At 49.1% G+C, this 21,350-nt stretch overlaps 1 protein-coding gene across 2 annotated transcripts; it reads left to right on the top strand.

The window, feature by feature from the left end:
* Nucleotides 1-261: 261 nt before the first annotated feature.
* Nucleotides 262-10,634, top strand: rhbg (Rh family B glycoprotein). Of its 2 annotated transcripts, none has more exons than XM_037454077.2 (11): nt 262-280; nt 3,486-3,679; nt 6,763-6,949; nt 7,057-7,207; nt 7,300-7,447; nt 7,636-7,802; nt 8,609-8,746; nt 8,899-9,032; nt 9,138-9,259; nt 9,627-9,700; nt 9,993-10,634. In XM_037454077.2, the coding sequence occupies exons 2-11, from the start codon at nt 3,499-3,501 to the stop codon at nt 10,062-10,064; spliced, it is 1,374 nt and encodes a 457-aa protein (XP_037309974.1). In that variant the 5' UTR covers nt 262-280; nt 3,486-3,498; the 3' UTR covers nt 10,065-10,634. The 2 variants fall into 2 exon arrangements, with proteins under 2 accessions (XP_037309974.1, XP_037309973.1); XM_037454076.2 differs by lacking the exon at nt 262-280 and adding an exon at nt 3,390-3,408.
* Nucleotides 10,635-21,350: the final 10,716 nt, after the last annotated feature.

The following is a 21,350-nucleotide window of genomic DNA, read 5'->3' on the forward strand; positions in this document are numbered from 1 at the left end:
TCAAAAGGTGTCAGGAATCAAAAATAATCGACAAAAAAATACACACATGGTTTTCACGGTGAGGAATGTTCAGATTTCTGCAGAAAACGTGATATTGTTGTGAAATACCTGTTGAGCCTCCTGAAGTGTGTTGTCTTAGTGTTAAGCACCAGGCAGGTGCTGACCTGCGTTTATCTTCACTCATCAGGTGCCATGTCCCCCCCCCCCCCCCGCCTTGGATCAGGAGATCACATCTACCGATAGAGGAGAAAGACCTGCATGCACTGCAGGAGATTCAACGGTATGAGACCTCATGAAGCCAAATCCATTATGTACTTATCTACACGTCTATGAGGAAATGACTCTACTTCTCTCTGGATTTATTCTCTCAGTAAACATTGTAAACATGAGTTTATGGTCTCAGTCTCTAGTTTCACGTCTTCTTCAATGCAGCATGATGTTCATTTAGTGAATGATGGTCCATTTAGAGTCAAACAGACCATAAATGCAGTTTCATTGATAGCGTCGGTCGGCTGCTTAAATCCGCTGCAGAATAAACAGTGGAAGTTGTTGGACACTTTAATCTGAAGAAGCTCTTTGAATTTAAAGGCTTTTTGTTTGGATTCATTTCAGCTTTAAACTCTCATGTTAAGCTGTTGAAAGAAACCCTTCCAGTAGAAGTGCTTGTTTGTGATGTGTGCACATGTGTGCATTCTAAAGAACGCTCTCAATGAAAGGGATTGGAATCTACACGGCAGGTGCCCCCCCCCCCGCCCCCGCCCCCACCCCCACCCACACCAGCACAGGAACAACATTTACGCTGCAATTTAAAGCATTTGAGGAATTGTTGAAGGTCCACATGACGGCGCTTTGTGCTTCACAGGATCACGTGGATGTTGTTGCATGAGTAACAGAGAAGGGGGGGGGGCACTCACAGTGCACTGACAGGTCATTGTCTCGACCTTTGGCGCTTTAGATTTTCCCCTGCTAGGCCGCACCTGAAGCGCACCTGAGGGGCCCCTCCTGCGGCAGACGGCGTGGGGGGGGGGGGGGGGGGGCAGGGCGTGTGAACCTCGGCTTGTTGGCTCAGCTGAAAGTCGTAACTGTCGAGGTGAAGCAACGAGGAACAAGAGAAGAACGGATCACACCTGTCTGTCCTTTGTGGCCTCCATGGGTGGAGTCTCAGACTCCGCCTCCAGGAACCACATGATTCAGTGTGCAGGAACACAACGCAATGCAGGAACACAACGCAATGCAGGAACACAACGCAATGCAGGAACACAACGTAATGCAGGAACACAACGTAATGCAGGAACACAACGCGATGCAGGAACACAACGTAATGCAGGAACACAACGCAATGCAGGAACACAACGCGATGCAGGAACACAACGCGATGCAGGAACACAACGCAATGCAGGAACACAACGTAATGCAGGAACACAACGCGATGCAGGAACACAACGCAATGCAGGAACACAACGCGATGCAAGAACACAACGCAATGCAGGAACACAACGTAATGCAGGAACACAACGCAATGCAGGAACACAACGTAATGCAGGAACACAACGTAATGCAGGAACACAACGCGATGCAGGAACACAACGCGATGCAGGAACACAACGCGATGCAGGAACACAACGCATTGCAGGAACACAACGTAATGCAGGAACACAACGCGATGCAGGAACACAACACAATGCAGGAACGCAACGCAATGCAGGAACGCAACGTAATGTAGGAACACAACGCGATGCAAGAACACAACGCAATGCAGGAACACAACGCGATGCAGGAACACAACGCAATGCAGGAACACAACGTAATGCAGGAACACAACGTAATGCAGGAACACAACGCGATGCAAGAACACAACGCAATGCAGGAACACAACGCAATGCAGGAACACAATGTAATGCAGGAACACAACGCAATGCAGGAACGCAACGTAATGCAGGAACACAACGTAATGTAGGAACACAACACGATGCAGGAACACAACGCAATGCAGGAACACAACGTAATGCAGGAACACAACAAAATGCAGGAACACAACGCGATGCAGGAACACAACGTAATGCAGGAACACAACACGATGCAGGAACACAACGCAATGCAGGAACACAACGCAGGAACACAACGTAATGCAGGAACACAACGCAGGAACACAACGTAATGCAGGAACACAACAAAATGCAGGAACACAACGTAATGCAGGAACACAACAAAATGCAGGAACACAACGCAATGCAGGAACACAACGTAATGCAGGAACACAACGTAATGCAAGAACACAACGTAATGCAGGAACACAACGTAATCACTAACGCTCACACCCTGAAGGACATGTGTAGGAGTACAATGCAGTGTGTGTGTGTGTGTGTGTGTGTGTGTTGATGAATGGATCAGAGGGGCTTTTACCAGTTGGGTTGGACGTGAATGTGTTTTAAGAAGCATTAAGTTGATTACTGATTCATCGGTCACATGACACACACCGAGGCCTCCTCCCTGCTGACAGGAAGCCGAGCAGACGACTCTCTCGCCACAGAGTTTGTGGCTTCTCTTTGACGCCTCTTGATAGTTTTGATAGTTTTGGTTCCCCTGGAATCATAACAGCATTCCTGCGCGCCGCCACCCGTCTGAAGACGAGGCTCCGCCTCCACTGATGGAGGACGAAGATACGTTTGTGACTGTGGTTATCAGCAGGAGGAAGAGGAGCGAAGCACGAGGTCGGCCTCGGCTTTTCATATTTGATCAGTGTTCTCTTCAGCCCCCCCCCCTCAGAGGCCACGCCCCTCCCCCTCCAACCCCCACTGTCTCACAGTTTGAGGACAGCATGGTCATAGGCCCAGTATCGATAAGCAGAACCTTCCTGACCAGCTTCGTCTCCTACAAAGACTCCAACAGAAGTTGGTCCCATAAAACATCTCTAATTTGACAGCAGTATGTTCTGACTTAGCTGGTTCTTCCTTCTAGATGTGAGTGTTAATCTCTTCATGGAGCTGTTCATAGGAACACCTATTTATGTCGCTCTTTGATCCTAAGTTAAAACATTCACCATTTTTCCTGCAGAAATGGTTTGTACAATAAAGTTCTGCAGTTTCTGTCTCGTCTCAGGCGCATTAATGCTTTTGCTCTCCTGTTAAAATGATCACCGATTGACAGAGAAGATCAATATCCTCGACTTTTTGTGGAACTGAAGAGTTCCTTTCATACATAATTATTATTGGTTTATGATGTATAAAGTGAGCTAAAGAGCTTCAGTCCACCTTAAAAAGGAGCGTAGTAAGGGGGCGGGGCTTAAAGTGAGGCAGGTCCGGTAGGTGTGACCCAGTGAAAACACATGTAAAGCTGTGGCGTCTTCACACACACACACACACACACACACACACACCAGCCTGCTGGCGCTGCACTGAGGACCCTCCGGTGTGTGTGAGAGAGACAGAACTCGCTGTGCCGGGTCTCTAAAAGCCCCTCACTCTGCTCCTCGTCCCCCCCCCCAGGCAGGAACACACCATGACGGACGCGGCCACCAACATGCGGCTCAAGCTGCCGATCGTCTGCTTCATCCTGCAGATCATCCTCATCATCCTCTTCGGCGTCCTGGTGCAGTACGACCACGATACGGACGCCAAGCTGTGGCACAAAGGGAACCACTCCTCCGACTACGAGAACGACTTCTACTACCGCTACCCGAGTGAGTGAAGGGGGGGTCAGGGGCAGAGGTCACTGGGAGGCTTCGGCCCCCCCCCCGGTCCGATGTGACTCCCTGTGGGCGTTGTGTGTGGAGAACTCGTTTAAAACGATGAGTGCGATCGGTCCGACGGTAAAGTGTTGATCAAAGATCATGTTCTTCTGCCTTCAGCAGGATCAATTCAGAAGGTTTTAAATGACTTAATCAAAAGAACTGGTGAATAAATCACATGTGATGTTATGATTTAGGTTTTGTGTTCACGCGGGACACAAAAACCCATATTTTAATATAATATTAAATATCCACTGTGAGCGAGTTTTAAAAGCTGAACCCGTTTTGGGAATTCGTCGTTTTTTTCTTCCTCGCGATGCTGAACGAGCCTCTGGACCTCATTCAGGGCCCTTACTGTCCCCCTCTGGACCTCATTCAGGGCCCTTACTGTCCCCCTCTGGACCTCATTCAGGGCCCTTACTGTCCCCCTCTGGACCTCATTCAGGGCCCTTACTGTCCCCCTCTGGACCTCATTCAGGGCCCTTTCTGTCCCCCTCTGGACCTCATTCAGGGCCCTTTCTGTCCCCCTCTGGACCTCATTCAGGGCCCTTACTGTCCCCCTCTGGACCTCATTCAGGGCCCTTACTGTCCCCCTCTGGACCTCATTCAGGGCCCTTTCTGTCCCCCTCTGGACCTCATTCAGGGCCCTTACTGTCCCCCTCTGGACCTCATTCAGGGCCCTTTCTGTCCCCCTCTGGACCTCATTCAGGGCCCTTACTGTCCCCCTCTGGACCTCATTCAGGGCCCTTTCTGTCCCCCTCTGGACCTCATTCAGGGCCCTTTCTGTCCCCCTCTGGACCTCATTCAGGGCCCTTACTGTCCCCCTCTGGACCTCATTCAGGGCCCTTTCTGTCCCCCTCTGGACCTCATTCAGGGCCCTTACTGTCCCCCTCTGGACCTCATTCAGGGCCCTTTCTGTCCCCCTCTGGCCTCCCCTATTTGGGACGAGTCCCATCCTTTAGCACAAACGTTTCCAGGCCGCTGCTCCTCATTGAGTCCGATCCCTCGAGCGTGAACCTCCTGATTGATGTGGACTGATGGTTTGAAATCAAAAGGCTCATTACTGCTTCCATTAAACATCTTCCATGTGAAGATGCTACTTCTCAGCATGTAGTGGGATGGAATCTGTGGGATTGGGTTTGACTTTTTGCTTTAAACCTTCTTAAAGCAGAGTATGTGCACCTAGTTTAAAAAGGGGAGGATGATGTAGAAATATCGTTCTAATTAAACACGTTTGTTACTTCTGTTTAGAGTTGAGACACAAAAAGTTCAACGCTTTATGACCCAAAACATCCGCCGTGAGAATCTCACACTGAGGGCTGGGGGGGGGGGGGGGGGGGGGGGCATGTCCCAACCTGTCGGACACTGTTTGAGGTTTACCTGGGCGTCGCCCCTCTCACAGGTGTGTGTGTGTGTGTGCGCGTGTGTGCACTCACACACACACAATGCTCTCTTGTCACTCAACATGGTTTGAACGTCTCCTGCAGACCTCCAGACTGGTCTAAACTCACATTTGGTTCATCAGTCACAATTTTGGAGGGTTGGTCCTTCCAGACGGATTCAGCACGTCCCAATGTCTCCGGAGGTCTCCTCCCATCCATCGAGCGCGTCCATGTGGTCACAATTTAAACCTGTGACCTGTACCAGGCGTTTTAACGTTGCCCCCCCCCCCCTCCCCCGGAGGACGAGGCGGGGAGTTTGAGGTTAGAAAAGCGGCTTCAGACTTTGACCCGTCGTCACGGGAGCTGAGGACACACGTCGACTTTCATGTTTCGGCGCCATGTTTACGCAACCTCCATCCTCGTCTTCACAGGAAAAGAACAATCTGCAGGTCATCGCGGGGCGGCGCTGACTCCGCCCCCCCCCCCCCCTCCGGTAGTATAGTCAACATATTGTGGGCCCTAAAGGCTCCTCTGAGGATGGGGGTGTTGTTTCAAATGAAAATACGTCTCCCTCATACGGGTCCCCCATGTGCTCCATAAACAGGTTGTGTCCCGGTTTACATTCAATCTACCGCAAGGTTATTTGTCTTTGTGATGAAAGGAGGACTGTTCTTTTAAAGAGACTGAGACGTCTCTACGATTTGAATGCAAAGTGGGTAAAAATCCTTTTTATAGTAACCTAAAAGTATATTTAAATCAAATTGTTAAACTATGAATCATTAATACTTGGAGGTATTTACGGACACATAGAATTAGGATGTGTGTCACTTTACACATGAAAAGAATCTTGGTTCAGACATTTTTGTTCTTTTCTATTTCAGCTTCTGAGAAGTAGAATACGTTTTAAAATAAAAAAGTCTGCCTTCATGTTTAAGAATAAAGACAAAATGCATTGATTGTACAAATGAATCTGAACGGATTCCTTTTGATTTTCACCACTTATTTCCCACTTTCATTGTGTGAAAATGGTCAAACGTCACAAAACTCCTCTTGGATTTCGTATCTGGGCCAAAAGGCCCCCGGGGACCCCGGCGAGACCGTCCTGCGCCTAACCTGCGGCGCAGGACGGTCGCCCCGGCAACAGCAGGACACAATGCAGCACTGGCAGTGCGCTGACTACCGGTGCGGACCGGGGCCAGCTGGTGAGCCGGTGATGGCGTCCGGCGGTGGGACCAGAGAGCGCAAAGGGGAGCGGGTCGGCGTCCCGGCTTACGTAACCGCGCTCATTCACAGGCCTCAACAATGACAAAGCGTCACGTGACCCAGCCGTTGGCAGCCACCGGGCGCTTCTGTTGATGGGTGGGCCTTTAGAGGAGCCGATAACACGAGGCCGGTCCAAAACGACCCGCGTCCTCGCTGAACCTAAAATATAAAAAGGACATTTTGACGAGTTGATGACGGTTTATTGTTTACACATTTCTCAAAGTTTAAAGAAAAAGTTGGATCCGATTCAAATAGATGTGTCCTGGTTAGATTACACATTCCCAGTGTCTGTATCTAAGGAGGGTCAAACTCCACTTTGTGAACGTGTGATGCACCGCACGAAACCTGCAGCCCAAAAAGGCTTAATCAAACTTTGCAAACGTCCGCTAGGTTTCCAGGACGTGCACGTGATGATCTTCATCGGTTTCGGCTTCCTCATGACCTTCCTGCAGCGCTACGGCTTCAGCAGCGTGGGCTTCAACTTCCTGATCGCGGCCTTCTCGCTGCAGTGGGCCACGCTCATGCAGGGCTTCGTCCACGGCCTGCACGGGGGCAAGATCCACATCGGGGTGGAGAAGTACGTAGACGAGCACACACGGCACCTCAGCGTCTGTCGGACGTTCTGTCTGAGCCCCGCACGCGATGCTCAAGTGACCCTTTCTCTCAAACGCCTTCCTCCGTCAGCATGATCAACGCCGATTTCTGCACGGGCTCCGTGCTCATCTCGTTCGGAGCCGTCCTGGGTAAAACCAGTCCAGTCCAGTTGCTGGTCATGGCCATTTTCGAGGTCACGCTGTTTGCTGTCAACGAGTTCGTCCTGCTGTCTGTCCTGGGGGTAAGAAGACGTCCGTCGTGTCGGGGAACAATGAAAACACCACATCGCGTTTAGCGTTGTTCAAACCATGTTGTGCGTTACTCCTGTTGCAGGCTAAAGACGCAGGAGGCTCCATGACCATCCACACGTTTGGAGCCTACTTCGGCCTGATGGTGACCCGAGTCCTGTACCGGCCCAACTTGAACAAGAGCAAACACAGGAACGGCTCAGTGTACCATTCGGACCTGTTCGCCATGATCGGTAAAGGCCTTTCAGAGCTGCTTTGCTTCTCCAGAGGAACAACTCAAAGGAATGACGTTAAAAAAGTGTTACTTCTTTAGACTTCTTGTTACAACATGTCCTCAGATCTGTTTGCCTCTTTGCTTTCCTTCGTCAACGCGTGCAACGAACTTGTAACAAACCAAGCGAACGCCGGCGTGCCTCCACAGGTACCATCTACCTGTGGATGTTCTGGCCCAGCTTCAACTCGGCCATCACGGCCCACGGGGACGACCAGCACCGCACGGCCATGAACACCTACTACTCCCTGGCGGCCTGCACTCTGTCCACGTACGGCATGTCGGCCCTCACGGCGCACGACGGCAAGCTGGACATGGTGAGGCTCCGCTGGTCACACGCGAAGAGAGAAGCCTTTTGGCGGCGTCGTGAATTCCTGTCAAAGAGAGCCGAAGGGTTAAATGGCCCGGAGACTTCCAACCAGGTTGGACCAGTCTCGGCCGTGTCGGCAATCAGTCATCCGGATATCAAGATGGGACATTCCGACGCAGATAGGGATCGAACCCCCGAGAGAGAGTTGACAAAGGGGGGAGGATGAAGTCTGCTGATAGCAGAGAGAAGCTGCTTCTTGAAACATATTTGTCATATTTTACTCCAGATGAGGGCAACCGCAGAGAATATATTTGATTATTTATATGATTAAATGGTCGTAATAGGAAAATGAGTTGAGTTAATTGGTTTCTCACACAGCCCCACCCGAAACAGTCCAGACTGATCTGACATCACTGCAGAGCTTTAAACCAACGTCAAAGTATGAATCAAAATCAATTTACACGATGCAATATTACTGACAAATCTTCATTTAGTCCAGTTCTTTAAAGGGAAGCCAAAGCTTCACGTGTTATAGCTGCATTCTGTGTAGTGACCAGCAGGGGGCGACTCCTCTGCTCCCATAGACGTCCATGAGGAAATGACTCTACTTCTTGATTTATTCCCTCAGTAAACATCTTCTTCAATACAGCATGATGTTTAGTAAACCCATGTAGAGTCAAATAATCAACATAAGAGTAGAATCAACTCTACTTGCTGTGCGTATGTATTTCTCAGCATGACGGTTGATGCTGAGCCTGAGATGCTTTGGCTTCAGGACTAACGTGGGTTTCACCGTGTGAACCTTCTCTCCAGGTGCACATCCAGAATGCCGCTCTGGCCGGTGGAGTTGCAGCAGGAACAGCCGGTGAAATGATGCTGACTCCTTACGGCTCCATGATCGTCGGCTTCCTGGCCGGCATCATCTCCGTCCTGGGCTTCAAGTACCTCTCAGTAAGGGTCCATGAGTTACTATGAGGAGGACGGGGGGGGGGGACCTTAAACTGCATTTAAAGTAACATACAGACGTAAAATATCAAAATAATAAGTCAACACAATGCACCTGTTTGAATGACCCCCCCCCCCCCCTCTTCTTCATGCCACAGCCCATCCTGGAGAAGAAACTGAAGATCCAGGACACCTGTGGAGTCCACAACCTGCACGGCATGCCCGGCGTCCTGGGCGCCATCGTGGGGGCGATCACCGCTGCCGTGGCAACCGCAGACGTCTACGGGGGAGGGTGAATATCTCCGATGGACCTCCGTCCCTCTGTAGCTCCTTCCTTCCGTCCCTCTGTCCTCCCCGTCTCTCGGGGCCTGTCCTGACTTCCTGTCGTCTGTCTCAGGATGAAGGACGTCTTCCCCGACGTGGCGAGCGGTGAAATCGGGGCGTCCTTCCAGGGCGCCATGCAGGCCGCCTCCCTCGCCGTCACCCTGGGCATGGCCCTGTTGGGGGGGCTCATTGTCGGTAAGCGTCCCCTCTTCCTCAGTTATTCATAGTTAGTTCATCTAGTTCATCATCAGCATATTGAAACGTTCCCATCATGATGTATATTTCTCACTGGGTCTCGTTATAACGAGGCTTAATGAAACGGTAACGCTTCAAATCTTCAGACAAACCGACCGAGTTGGAAACTATAAATGTAAAAATGCATTTTGTAGATTTTCTTGCCACTAGTCTGAAAGAATCAATATCAACCAGAGACCAACCTTTCATCCACTTGAAGAACAGACTCCTTGGAGGAATCTTCTCTCTGTGAAGACGCTTCCTGCTTCAACCACTCGTTAACTGCTCGTCTTCTTGAAGATATGAACCACCTTTGTTCTCCTCTCAGGTTTCATCTTGAAGCTCCCGGTGTTCGGAGCTCCTTCCGACTCCATCTGCTACGAGGACAACATCTACTGGGAGGTGAGTCGCTGTGACTTCTGTTCATTTGGGTGAAATCTATCTACAGGCTCGGCACAAACAACAGTCATTACTTATTTGGCCTTAAATTAAACCAAATAACATGTGTCTTCTCTAGAAATGTAGCAAATTATTCTGAAAATAAGTGTTTTTTTTTCTTATTTATGAGCATTGTTTGATTAGCTCTCAATAAAGCATCACATGACACATAAGGACCACCAGGGGGCGCCGCCCCCCTGAGCTTTATTGGGCCAGTGGAGACGGACTGCTGTGAGTGTGCGTGTGTGTGTCTCAGGTACCGGGAGAGGAGGGTCACGAGGATCAGCTGACCGCCGTGCACACCGAGGAGGCCGAGAAGCTCAATTAGACGCGCACGTCACGCGCGCACGTCACTGCAAGCCGCCGCCTGAGTGTTCAAATCAAATTAAAAAATGAATTCACAAACCCCCTGATATTCTGTGCAGAGCCTTGGTGCCTTAGTGCCCTCCCCCCCCCCCCCCCCCCCGCTGGGTACAGCCTGGTGGCCACTAGAGGGCCCCCCCGCGCTGCTGCCCGTCTCTTTCCACCAAACCAAAGACAGTCCCACTGCATCCAGGAGGCGGAACAGGAAACTTTACAATTGTTTTAATGCTTTTTCTTCACTGGATTTCATGCAAAAACAATGCAGATGTTTTTCTAGGTTGTTTCTGTTTATTTCCTAATACTTTAGATTCGGGGCTTCATCAAACTGTATGATTAGATATAGAAATAATACAGTTGGTGCACTATTGTACCTTTTTTATATGACTTGTTTGTTGCAGCAAAAGTCAATAGATTGTAAAATGTATCTTTGGCCATAAATGATGAGATGAAAGATGCCTCCACTTTGAAACAACTTAATGGAAATTACAACAATATTGGATTAAAAACCTTGAAGTACGTGTTTCTCCTCATTTCTTATTAAAGTGTATCTTTGGTTTGTGTAAATGTTCTTTTTGTCTCTTGTTTCCCACTGAGTGACTGACCCCGACGCGCAATCAAGCCCCCGCTCGTGTGACGGAGGCCGGCCATCATTAGCTTCTTAATGATGGCGTACAGCTCCCCTCGGCGGTGGGGGGTGGGGGGGGGTCAGATTAAAGATAATCATCAACAATTACATCAAAAGTAACAAAAGCATTTCTCAGAACTGAACCTCGACGGCCGTCTGACAGGAGGCTGTTTTAATACTTTAGAATGTTAATAACAAACTAAAGGCCTCTAGAATCAGAACAAAAATAATAAATAAAATAACAAATAATATCATTAAAAGAAAATAAATATAAAGCTTTCAAGTTTGAGTGAAAGCATCAGAGGTGCAGCTGCTTCTACGGATCATTAAAGGCCTTTAAAGCGCATGCTGCACTTTGACTGGACGGCTGACGAGTGGGCGGAGCTACAACTGAGTCTGATTGGTGGGGAATAGTTTGTGAAAGAAGGTGGAGGCAGCAGACAGGCATTATGGGTAATCAAAGGACTGCCCTGTGGCCTGTTGATGGTTCTGTTTAACACCTTTTCTTTTATTAAATACTTTTTATTCAAAGATGTTTTCTGTCTGTCTGTCCGCCCCCCAGCGAGGACTTCTTAAAGGCTCCATATCAGGGTGATTTTCTTAGAAGTTTACGTTTCTATTTCACAAAAGAACAACAATCGAAACCATTCGTGAGAATCACTGAACATCATTCACCATTTAGGAGATTTACTTGTCTCAAACGAACGCTTTAAAAACGCAATGCGGTCCGTTAATATTCATTAACTTCAGTCTTCTAAAAGCGTCCTTTAATGATGCGCCTCTCTGTGCCCCCCCCCCCCCCCCCCCCCCCGTCCTGGTGACGTCGCTGTGCGTGAACCGGCGCTCAGACTCTTCCCAGGAAGCTGCAGACAGGTGGACAGCTGCTTCCTGAATAGACCTCACTCTGAAGAGCTTAATTGAGCTTCAGAGGGTTAATTAAAACACACAGAGAAATACACGGGATTATGGAAATGATTCTATTGTCTCCTACGTCTCCTGGAGAAGAGCTTGTTTGGCACCAAACCTGCAGCACATATATACATGTATATATAAATATATATATATGTGTGTGTGTGTGTGTGTATTCAGCATGTGTTCAAGCTGTGTGTGATTATATGGATGCGCTGTTAATTGTTTTAATTTCTTATGACGTGTTCTGCAGGGAGCTGCTGTAATGACTCGCATAATCACGTCTAATTAGAGGCTGCAGAACAAATCGTCTCTTTGCTTTGACCTAGATCCTCGTTTGGAGAAAACGTTCTCACCCCAAAACTCATGACTTCAGTTTGGACGTAACACCGTTATTATTTTTGAAACTGTCCCTTTGCACAACTTTGAATGTTTTTAATCGCTGTGAAAATGATTTACAGCAGAAGTTTTATTTTGAAAATATACAATTTAGTCATATTTCATTCTGGTACTTTTCGTCTTTGAATGATTCCGGATGCTAAATTTGAAGAATAAAATATAAATCGGTGTGCAATAACCTTTAATTTCTTTACATGATAAAAAATAATAATAATAACAATAATAATAATGATATAAAAGACTTGAATGTTTGGAAACGATAGCGGTAACATTCATAGATTCATCTGTTTTTAATTAAATGAAACCATACATGGTGTTTATTTAAATCCTGAAGGGGGGGGGGGCATTATGCTCTTGACCTTACTCTCTCACTTCTTAACGCGTGGCCCTGGAGCAAGGCACGGCGTGGGAGCGCCCCCCCCCGGCCCTGAGGCCTCCTGTGGCTCAGCTCGTATGTGGAGGCTAATAATGGGTGGATGGGAGGGGGGGGGGGGGGGGCCTTATGAACCACAGTGGGGGTCCGCCACGGCGATCCTAAGCACATCTCACTTATTGTAACCAGGACAAGCTGTTCTGCTGGTATCCGCTCACCTCCGACCCCCCCCACCAGGACAGGAAACAACATGGCGTCCTCACGCTTCCCCCACTTTGAGAGAAGACGTTTCAGAGCATCACTTCGTTCTCGGGGGGGTTGAATCTCCTCCTTTAACGGGCTCCACAAACCTAAATTATTACTTGACTTGTTTTACATCGATGATTCACTACATTCACGCCTCAATATTTCATCATGAAAAAAAGAAAAGCAGGCGAACACGTGAATTTAAATTTGTTTGTTTGATGTCCTTTTGTCAACAATAACTTTAATAAGTTTGTTTGTAAGATTAAAATGTTAAAAACATCATTAATTAAATCATCAGCTTGTCACACAAACCACATTTATCCTTTAAGCCGTGCAGGAGGATCGGAAGAAACCCATTTGGTGACCATTGTGACAGGAGGGGAGGGGGGGGGGGGGGGTCACTGCCTCTGAGCTCCTGGCTCAGCCCCCCCTCGGACTCACCAGGCCTCCCACCGGACCCACAATAAGAAGGAAGACCAACAAAGGCCCTTATTACACACTGCTTATGAAACGGAGGGGGGGGCGGGGGGCGAGGCTGGACACCAACGGAACCAGGGACCACTGACCGTCACCCCCCCAACAACACACCCACTGCCCTCACCTTCATCACGACCCCCCCCCCAACAACCCAACCACGTCCAACACACGCATGCCTCCCCTCTCCAGGGGTTGTGTAGGTGTGTGACTCAGGGGAGGGCAAAGGGGGGGGGGGGGTCATGGCCTGTTAATTGCATGCACATAGAGCTATAGATCTATAGATAGACATACACATCTAGATCTATAGATCTATATGCATACATAGAGCTATAGATCTATAGATAGACATACACATCTAGATCTATAGATCTATATGCATACATAGAGCTATAGATCTATAGATAGACATACACATCTAGATCTATAGATCTATATGCATACATAGAGCTATAGATCTATAGATAGACATACACATCTAGATCTATAGATCTATATGCATACATAGAGCTATATCTCTATAGATAGACATACACATCTAGATCTATAGATCTATATGCATACATAGAGCTATAGATCTATATATAGACATACACATCTAGATCTATAGATCTATATGCATACATAGAGCTATATATCTATAGATAGACATACACATCTAGATCTATAGATCTATATGCATACATAGAGCTATAGATCTATATATAGACATACACATCTAGATCTATAGATCTATATGCATACATAGAGCTATAGATCTATATATAGACATACACATCTAGATCTATAGATCTATAGACGTACATGTAGAAGACAAGACGTCTCGCTGCTGATGGAAGAAAATCCAACCAAGATCAAAAGAGGCGACGGGAGGAGGTAGATGGAGAAAAGAGGAAAGATGGAGGAAAGGAGGGAGGAAAGGAAGAAGGAAAGGAGAGAGGAAAGGAAGGAGGAAAGGAGGGATAATTAACAAGTGAATAATCTTCACCAAATGATTAATGTGCGAATGAGGGGGGGGGGGGGGTACAAAGGAGAAAGGAGGAATGTAACATGTCTGTGCTTTGGCCGATGGGAATGTGGTTCATGTCCTCTCCCCATAACCCCCCCCCCCCCCTCACCCCCCCCCTCATCCTGCCCCATCCTCAGCCCCTTTATGAGGCTCTGCGGGATCAAAAACCTTCATTGGACGCTCATTTGCATAAAGGCAACAATTAGGAGCACAAACACACACATAAACACACACACACACACACAGACACACATAAACACACACACAGACACACATAGACACACACACACATAGACACACACACACACAGACACACACTCACACACACACAGTCGATGCACATGCATTAATAAATGCACCACACGCAGCTTCCCTTTTGAGTGTAATTTAAACAGGAGGTGCTCACACAATGAGCTTTTGTCTTAGCTCACGCGGGGGGGGGGGGGGGGGTAGCAGAGGGGCAGTGGGGGGGGGGGCATATTAATCAGGAGGCCGCGGTGTGAAAGCCAATCAGGCGCGTCCAACAGATGACACACTGGGACAAATATGGGCTTGCTGCTCTGCCAGGGTGGTGCTTGATTACGTCAGCGTGCAGCTTCCAGTGCAGTGGGGGGAGGGGGGGACCTGAGAGAGAAAGGTGTGCTTTTGGACTCCAGATGAAGTAAGTGTTACCTGGGAAACGAGGCGGCAGGGAACCCACTGAAAACTAAATAGCTAACAATGACCCCCCCATAACCCCCCCCCCCCCCCCGCCCCCCCGCCTCGGGCTGCCAACACGCAGCATTTCCCTGACAACAACAAACGCTGATTTAGCCTCCAACGTTTGTTCCAAACAGGACACATCTGTTTGGTTATCAATAGTGACGGAGGGGGGGCGGGGGGGGGGGGGAGCCGGTAGACCCCCCCTTTTCTCCCTTCTCCTCCCATTCAGGACTCTTAAAGGAGAACAATTCAGGTGTTATAACTCAGCGAAAGGAGCGAGCGGCTCGGGCCGCACAGTGGCAAGGGACACCTCCACCCCCCCCCACCACCCACCACCACCCCTTCTTCTCATTGAGTCATCCCCCCCCCTTCTACACCCCCCCCCCCTCCTTTTGAGGCGCTGTGTGTTTGGTTGTCCGAGCCTCGTTTCCTTCACCTCCTCTTTAATGTTCTGCAAAGTCGTGCCTCAAGTGAGCCAATTGAATGTGTCTCATTGGGTTAATCTCTCCTGCCCCCCCCCCCCACCAGCCCCCCCCCAATGCCTCACTTTTTGCCAACCCGTTCTCACCCTCCCACCCTTTCTGCCATCTCCCCGGTGAGGGGGCACTTCCGCAGCTCCTGTCTCTCGATCTCCGCTGTTGGCACTCAGTTCTGACGGCCGGCCCGGTCTATGGGGGGGGGGGCAGAGGGGGGGGGGACGGGGGGGGGCTGTGTGTGAGCAAACGGGTGCCCACGCCACAAAGGAGCCATTCTTTTGCCCATCAATGGCTTCCATTAACGCCGGGCCCTCTGCCTCTGGAGGGGATGTGGGGCTTCCCGAGATGGCACACAGAGGCGGCCATTAGAGGCAGGAAGCCGGGGGCCGGGGCATCACTGGGGGGGGGGGGGGGGCATGAGGCGGTGTTCTGTGTTTTCATCTCAGGCCTGTGTTTATACAAACGCAAACTCCCAAAAGGACACACTTATTCTCCCACACCGAGTGGTACATGTGAGTGTGTGTGCATGTGTGTGTATGTGTATGTGCGTGTGTGCGTGTGTGTGTGTGTGTGTGCATGTGTGTGTGTGTGTGTGTGTGTGTGCATGTGTGTGTGTGTGTGTGTCTGTGTGTGTGTGTGTGTGTGTGTGTGTGCATGAGTGCATGTGTGTGTCCCCCCCCTCATAAGACAGTCTGTTACAGGTGAGACACGAGGAGAGAGCTGATGAACCTGAGGCCGGTCGGCCTTCTCCGGATCTTCTGAGGAGACGCTAAGGGGGGGCGGGGGGGGGGGGGGTGGTGGAAGGGAGGGTCAGCCTGCGGGGGTGGCGGGGGGGGCATGCTGAGAGAGCAGGTGGGGCGGTGGAAGGGGGACGGGGGGCGTGTGCAGATCACAGGGTGTACCGCCGGGCCGCGGACGGTCAGCGCACCGATCTAATGGCCCGCTCTCTTTGCACTGCGCCAATTAACTCCGAGGGGGGGGGGGGAGAAAAGAGGGGGGGGGGGGGCAGATGATGGACAAGTCTATTATTGGCGTGTGAGGAGCGCGGCGCCTCAAAGACATTCCCAGAAAAGGAGACGGTCCTGAAGGAAGTGGGGAAATGCAAAGTGACAAATGTCCGTTATGAACTTAAAGGTTGTGAAAAGTTACTCAAGAAGAAGCAGAATTGTTATTGATGACAGAAAAGGGCAGAAAGAGTTTTATTTAGGATTAGGACCCTGCTCCATGTCCCACGTCAAAGTGTCCCCGAGCAAGACACCCAACGCCTATGTAAAAAAAGACATGGGCTAAACACGCAACATAAGTGGCGTCACTGGGGGGGGGCAATGACATGTCAATGTGACACTTGTAATTTGGAGATGAAAGCGTGAGACATTTTATCCAGATTAAGATGAAAAAGGTGCGTTTAGGCCTCACGTCTCCTTCCTCTGCAGAGCTCCATTCAAACACACCGAAGAGCCTCCCAGTCTTTGTCTCCGATTCATCCACCGCAGGAAATAGTCCCAAAACGCGGCTTCAGCAGACTCTGCATTTCACATGTGAGTCACCAACAATGTTTTAATCTGCAGGAGGAAACAATGGGCTTCAAGTAGATGGGACTAAAATATAGCTAGTTTTATCCTTTAAAAAATTAAAAATATATGTATATTTCTAGATTTGTTCCCGAGGTGTTTCAGAGAATAAATGAATGACTTGATCTTAAACAGAATGGTTGCTTCCCTCAGGCAGGGATTTGATCCCCTGTAACGGGCCTCTTAAAGAAGAGGGATGGTCACGTGGTTTCTCTGAGAGATGTTCTCCTTTATGTGAGGAGGCGCTTTTCTTCTCCTCCTCGAGGTATCTGAGGTCTCTTCCTCCCGTCGGGGAGGAGGAGGAGGAGGAGGAGGGCGGATTAAAGGGGGGCTAATCTCCTCCTCCTCCTCACCTCCTGCAGCTGCCATGGTCTTCGTTCCACTTCTCGCGGCGGCTTTATTCATGAAGCGCGGGGGGGGGGCAAAAATTGAAAATGGCAGCTGTTTGTTTACGCGTTCCCACGACTCCATGCCAATTAAGCGTCGTCATTCCGTCAGCCGCTTGTCTTCCCTGATTAGACACCCCTCAGCAGACGGGGGGGGGGGGGGGCGCCGCCCACCAGCAGGAACGAAGGCCCTCTACTGGTTTAAAAACCACATGAAAAGGATCCTTCGCATCCTCTTTTCTTCCATCGTCGTATAATTAATGATATTTATGGTCCTCTGATGTCGTGAGAAATAAAAGAATCAAATGCACGCGCTGAACGTTTTAGTCGCCGATTGAAGCGCTGGATGTGGATCAACCAATCACAGCCCAGAACCACATTAAAATCCGTTCAGTTCAGAACTCGGTCCGATGTGAAATATATTTGAGGGATAAATAGATTTAATGCAACCTTGATGTTCGTTTTTTTTTCCCTTTCCTGCTCCTTTATTTGTGTTTAAATATGAGCCCTTTATGAAAATATATAGACGACATCATTTAAAATCTTAAAACACAGCAGTTTATAAGAATGATCTCTGCTTCTAAATTTATTTATTTTTTTTAAACCTGAAACCTATTTTTTATTTTTTATTTTCCAGGGTCGTCAAACTAAAACTTCCTCCTTCATGTTAAATTCATGAATAAACCGATTCCAGGAGGGGACTAATTCAGGTGGACGCACGGCCCGCTGACGTCACAAACGGACAAAACGGATTATTAAAAACCTGTGAATATATAAATGTACTTTTATTGAATAATAAAATGAAACGAATTATTGCTGAATGCATAATATGCTTATTGATGACAGCACACACTCTTGTATTCCTCAAAGCATCAAAACATACTCATTACTCATTACTACATTATTTCATAACCCTGATATTTCATGAATAAAAACACAATAACGCTGCTGTACTGAGTCCAGTTCTGTTAAACCTGCATCATGCTGATAATACAAATAACGATGATGCTATGGATGCTATTAATAATAATTCGAATTATATGACAACTAAAAATAATTAGAAAGATAATTATCTTAATATAATACTACTGAAAATAATGTTAATGATAATAATAAAATGATTATGATACTACCACTAAAGATAATACAAATGATGTGATCATTATGATATTGATAAAAATACTACAACTAAAAATAATAAAAACAATTAAAAAACTTTTCAAAAAGTGTTTATGCAAAGAATAAGATTACACACAGATGTATTTATTTACAAATAAATTAAGAAAAAATATGTTCCGTTTTAGTGAAATAAGATTCTATCAAACATACACAGCCCAGTGATGTAAAGTTCAAATAACTGATGTGCAACTGAATTCCATTTCAACCTCTCCAGTTAGAAACAAATCTGTATGTCGTTGAATTAGAATCTGAACCTCATCAGTACGTTGAAGTCATGATTTCAGTGAATTGTAGATGATAATGTGTTTTTTTTAAATGACTTATGACCAGTCATGACCACACTCAGGCCTTTTATTATATTTTTGATTTGTCTTTTGGGTTCTTTTGAGGCTCTTATTTTGTTTCCCCTTCATGTTTGATTGGGTGAATCTGGCCTCCGGGCCTCTAGAGGGCGATAACGCTCTCACGTATTCAAACCTGCTTCAGCTGAGCGTCTCACCAGCTCAGAGCGTCGCGTCGTCCTCCCGCGTTCAGCTGATCAACTTTGTTGCCACTTTTGTGAAGAGTTTTCATTGCAGCAGTGACTTCGTGAAGCTGACTTTGTCCCATCGGTTCGTCCCGTTTGTTCCCACTGAGCCTCCGTTCTGCAGCGGAGACGCAACGAATCGAACGCACCCGCCGTCCGGCTGAGAACATTCCGGTATGTTTGATGCAAGATTCCTCTGCTGTGACATTAAGTTCACACTTTGAGGCATTTAATCACCAAATACAGTTTATTGAGGATGTGAATAGACACCACTTTCTACTTCCTGTCTACTTCCAGTCTACTTCCTGTCTACTTCCCATGGAATTGTCAACAGGTGCCCTTCTCTATGAGCAGCACGGTATTCATACAAGTCCTCCCCAACAGCCCTGGAATGACGCAGAGTTGTTCGGGGGGGGGGGGGGACATTAGCATGAGAAAAGCACCTCATCCCACTGCACTTATTTGACCTCTGACCCCCCCTTTGTGCCACCCAGACAGCAAATTGCAGCCGTGGTCACGCCGGGTTCCTGCATCCCACCGGAGAGAGAGAGAGAGAGCGCATGTGGGGGTGGGGGGGGGGGGGCGGGTCTCGTATAATAGTAAAGTCAATTCCCATACCCCCCCCCCCACACACACACACACACACACACACATGCTCTCACACTCCCCCCCCCCAGACAGGCTCTGGAGGAGTCTCACTTCTCTCCAGTCTGCCCCCCCTTTTCACGTCTGAGTTTTAATGAACGGGGGGGACTCGTGGTAGGAACATGACGGGGGGGGGGGGGGGGGGGGCATGCTCATGTGTGTGTCTGGCTGTCAGAGGCTTAATCCCACGGAGTTGCAGCGGCATGAGGAACATATGCAGCGCATTACAGGCGCGAAGGAATCAATGGCATCAATGGCGCCCTCTGTCCCCCCCGCCGCAGCCTCTGTGTCTCCCCCATGCAGCCTCTGTCCCTCCTGCATGCAGCCTCTGTCCCTCCCGCATGCAGCCTCTGTCCCTCCTGCATGCAGCCTCTGTCCCTCCCGCATGCAGCCTCTGTCCCTCCCGCATGCAGCCTCTGTCCCTCCTGCATGCAGCCTCTGTCCCTCCCGCCACAGCCTCTGTGTCTCCCCCATGCAGCCTCTGTCCCCCCCGCATGCAGCCTCTGTCCCTCCCGCATGCAGCCTCTGTCCCCCCCGCATGCAGCCTCTGTCCCTCCCGCCACAGCCTCTGCCCCCCCCCCCATGCAGCCTCTGTCCCTCCTGCATGCAGCCGGTTTCTTATGAGCTTCACGTCTTGCTTTTGAGAAGCGAACTTTTCTAGCTTCCTCATCTTAAGATGTTGGTCCAAGACTCGCCCCCCCGCATCGTCTCTTCTTCTTCTCTTGCTTGATAACGATGATGTAATGCATCCCAGAGCTGGAGGCCATGTCTGTGTCAGAGGCTCCCGCAGCCTTGAAGACCTGAAATAATGAAAGTCTGGGATTGAATTCAAAGTTGAAACATCCTGCGATGGTCTGGAGGCGGTGGAGGGGGGTGGGGGGGGGTCTCTGATGGTCCCCTCACCATGACGACAGCAGAAGGGACCAAACACGACTCTTCTGGTCGGCTGAGAAGAGTCTCAGGCGTCGAGTTCTACTCACACGCTCAGATGCCCCCCCCCTCTAGCAGGCCCTCATCAGCAACACTTCCTCCTGATTGCTCATTGTCCTGGACAGCCGATCGAGGAGATGCTCTGTCTCCTGCTGGGGGGGGGGGTCAGCCAGCCTGGCGTACGGAGGTCGAGACGCAGGCTGCACTTCCTGCTTCAGTCTGCAGAGTTCGATTCCCAGTCAGCTGTTCAGTGGCCTGTCTGGGGGGGGGGGGGGGTCCATCATGGAAACGCTGTATTTTGATCACAAACATCACAACAATCTTTCCTGTTTCTGCCCATGTGACCCACAAACCTCCCTTTAGCCACGAAAAGGGCTAAAAGCTGAAATCACTCTGAAGGCTGCGAGACGCCGTTGCTTTTCAATGCTCCCCCCCCCCCCCCCGGGGACAGAGGTGAACGCAATTCGGCCCAACTACGGCGTCCATGGGCCCAGTGGACGTTACGGGCACCGCAGCAAGGCATGCTGGGAAAACACAGCTAAAGTGGATGAATCATTTCAAAGGGACGGCAGGAAATGCAGATATAAAATAAATGAACATGTTCAGGATCCCACACACACACACACACAAATGGACATGCACAAAGCCAGTTGCCAAGACAACCAGGAGCTAGCATGGAAGCTAGCAACTGCCACGGTGTGTGTGTGTGTGTTTTGGTGACTCATAATAAGGAGGGGGGGGGGAGTAAATGCTGTTCCCTCATTCAAATGTCCCCTCTATGTTCCCTCTATTCCAGCTTTC

The sequence above is a fragment of the Pungitius pungitius genome, chromosome 11 (assembly GCF_949316345.1).
Source record: "Pungitius pungitius chromosome 11, fPunPun2.1, whole genome shotgun sequence".
Lineage (NCBI taxonomy): Eukaryota > Metazoa > Chordata > Actinopteri > Perciformes > Gasterosteidae > Pungitius > Pungitius pungitius.

Excerpts from the sequence above, each read along its gene's own strand:
- rhbg (XM_037454077.2), top strand. The coding sequence starts at position 3,499 with ATGACGGACGCGGCCACCAACATGCGGCTCAAGCTGCCGATCGTCTGC. Across the intron at positions 9,033-9,137 it reads GCAGACGTCTACGGGGGAGG|GATGAAGGACGTCTTCCCCG; the intron begins GTGAATATCTCC and ends CGTCTGTCTCAG. Across the intron at positions 9,260-9,626 it reads GTTGGGGGGGCTCATTGTCG|GTTTCATCTTGAAGCTCCCG; the intron begins GTAAGCGTCCCC and ends TTCTCCTCTCAG.